This window comes from Loa loa (assembly GCF_000183805.2).
Source record: "Loa loa unplaced genomic scaffold supercont3.865, whole genome shotgun sequence".
Lineage (NCBI taxonomy): Eukaryota > Metazoa > Nematoda > Chromadorea > Rhabditida > Onchocercidae > Loa > Loa loa.
The window spans coordinates 4,372-7,061 of record NW_018109045.1 but is presented as its reverse complement, the minus strand read 5'-3'; the positions used below and the strand labels follow the sequence as shown (position 1 = coordinate 7,061).

The 2,690-nt window shown below is 31.6% G+C and overlaps 1 protein-coding gene across 1 annotated transcript; it reads right to left on the bottom strand.

Moving 5' to 3' along the window:
• Positions 1-364: 364 nt before the first annotated feature.
• On the bottom strand, positions 365-1,648 carry LOAG_11256 (hypothetical protein; the record flags this gene model as incomplete). The annotated part of the gene is made up of 4 exons (XM_020448323.1): positions 1,623-1,648; positions 946-1,045; positions 539-678; positions 365-402 (listed from the first exon to the last, which is right to left on the bottom strand). The coding sequence occupies exons 2-4, from the start codon at positions 1,020-1,022 to the stop codon at positions 365-367; spliced, it is 255 nt and encodes an 84-aa protein (XP_020301522.1). The 5' UTR covers positions 1,023-1,045; positions 1,623-1,648.
• Between the last annotated feature and the right edge of the window lie 1,042 nt (positions 1,649-2,690).

Here is a 2,690-nt window from a genome sequence, read left to right as displayed (position 1 = left end):
GGAACACTTGTGACCAAAACCTACTCTCATTCTTGCATAAAATTTTCTACTTCTGGATCCCATTTTCTTTTCTCCCCTCTTCTAACATCTGAGCACAGTTCGTTTTTAATTTCCATTAAACACTTTAATGTTACTTTTTAGTCTTTTCGAAAAAAGATACTGCTATTAAGCTAAAAAAGAAAAAGGAATAGTAAACCAAATAGTCAGAAAGAACGTTATATCCATGATATTAAAATCTTGCGAATTAATCGTTAACATGTGGTTTTGAGTTAAGAAAAAAATGCCGATATATCAAAAAAAATTCATGATGCAGGAAACAGTAATAACAGATGTTTTAATATCGCTTATTTAGATTATTTCATAGTCATACTTCAAGTCCGGAATACGATTTGTAAATAATTCCTAAAAGAGTAAGGAAAGACAACGGCAATTACATTTTCACGGGTAAGAATAGTTCAAACCAAAAAAATAAAATTATAATTGGAGTAAGAATAGTTCAAATTTTCGAAATCAAAAAAGAAACGCATCAGCAGCTTACCTTCCACGGAGTCTCCTCGACTTGTTGCTTCTAATAAAGCTACTTCTGGACTGAACTTCAAACGCTGATGACGGGGAAGTGTTGGTGTCATCTGTTTTTCACGTTCATCCCAATTTCTTAGTTGTATCCTTCTTCGTTCACTGAAAATAATAAGGGGAAAATTGCAATTTAAAAACAAGATTCTAAATGTAGGATAGTAGAATATAGAATACGTAGAATCTGTAAATACGAAATATTGGGAGATTCAATCCTAGATCCATTCAGAAACTTGAAAATAAATAAGGAAAATAATCCAATTTACAGTCACCTCACATTCATCCACATTCTAGTAAATGAAAGTTTATGTAATGTCACGATAAAGATCATGAGAAGTAGATCAATATATAAAGATTCTGTCTGAAACTGACCGTGCCAAAGCGATCCGTTCAGCCGGTGTCATTTTTTCGATTTCGCTTAGCTCTGCCACCAAATCTGCGTGATCCATCTTCTCCCCTTTTTATCTATTGTCTGCAAATTTTCAAACAGTTGAAATTCAAACTTGAAAAACTACCGAAATTTATCCCTTTTAACATACTCATCAGTAGATGTAGGAGAAAAAAATATCCAATACTTACTAGAATATCATCTGTTATCAATATCTGTTTTCAAAATAATGAGATGGGATAAGAATCCGACAAAAACGAACGAACGAACGAATTTAGTACCGCTGAAGAAAAATTTAAGTCATCCGCTAATCATTGAATATAGTCACATGTTATAGTACTATGCACTTAACTCCACAATTCCAATAAATGAACTGAAATCAAATACAAGGAACGATGAACTTTATTTAATCCTTTCTAGTCTAACTCTCTTCTTTCTTCCCTCTAATATCATGGTCACTAACTTTAATTTAAATATCCTTCCATACATTATTGATAACATAATAGGGAAATTGCATCCTTTTTGAATGTGCTGATGTCGACGTATGATATCATAACATATATTCTAGTTTGTAATGTAATTTACTTTCGCTTTTTTTTCTTTTTTTTAAGAGAATTAAATCATTAAACATGAAAATGGTGACGATAATTCATAAACACACTTGAAAAATGTTGAACGCAAATGTTTCGTGACTACACACTCTCTTATGTTTTAATGACAACGTTAGCTCGTTGGTTGCAACAACGACGAGAACAACAGCAGCAGTGTATCCCACAGCGTCAAGAAATGAAATATTGTGTATGAATAAACAGATAAGAAAATTAAATGAAGGCAACAATTGTACTCCACCGGTATGTCCGAAAAAATTGAAACTTATAATTGCAGAAAATACTTGTTATTGTGATTCACAGAATGATGCTGCTGTAGGAGAGCGATAGCAGATTTGAAGAATTCCATGTTTCAACTTAAGTGAATATAAGTATAATAAACGGGTCAGACTGCTTCTGGACCAATTCTCCAGAGTTTAAATTTCAGATTTTCCTAATAATAGCCTTCCACCTCATCTGTAAGTTGTGCTCGTGTCAACTTGCTAATGTAGATGCTGTTGAAGGACGATAAAATATGATATCTGAAATTCAGTTGATTTTTCTTCAATATATTTAACGAAATTAACAGGAATATTGAGATAGCAACATTATAAAGCAACAGTGAATATGACCAACAATTCGAAAATTACTTGCATAACCAATAATTTGCTAATCAATAACTTATATCATTCATAACTAGAAACAGTTGGAATATATTTGCGATATAATACTACTTTATTACTTAATAGGGAATCAATGACTTGTATCCTTTACTGTTAAACATACAACAAAAAAGTAAACAAAAAACAAAGTCTCATTTTTTATTAAGAGGAATGTGCTAAAGCTCGTTAAAAAAAAAAAAAAAAAAAAAAATTGTATTTCTCTTTTAAACGATACCTTTGAAGAGTAGTCCAATTAAAAATAAAAAGAAAGAACAAATCGTTGCCACAATGTTATGCCTAACATCAATCGTCATGCGAAATTCGCAGCAAAAAAAAAAAAAAAAATTCGAGTAGATTTTCTCCGCCTTCAAACAGAGTAACTTTGCACGCCATTAAATGATGTGACATCAACCCGAACGTATAGCGATTTACGCAAAAAATAAGATGGATTTTCAAAACTGCTAGAAATCAAACGAACAA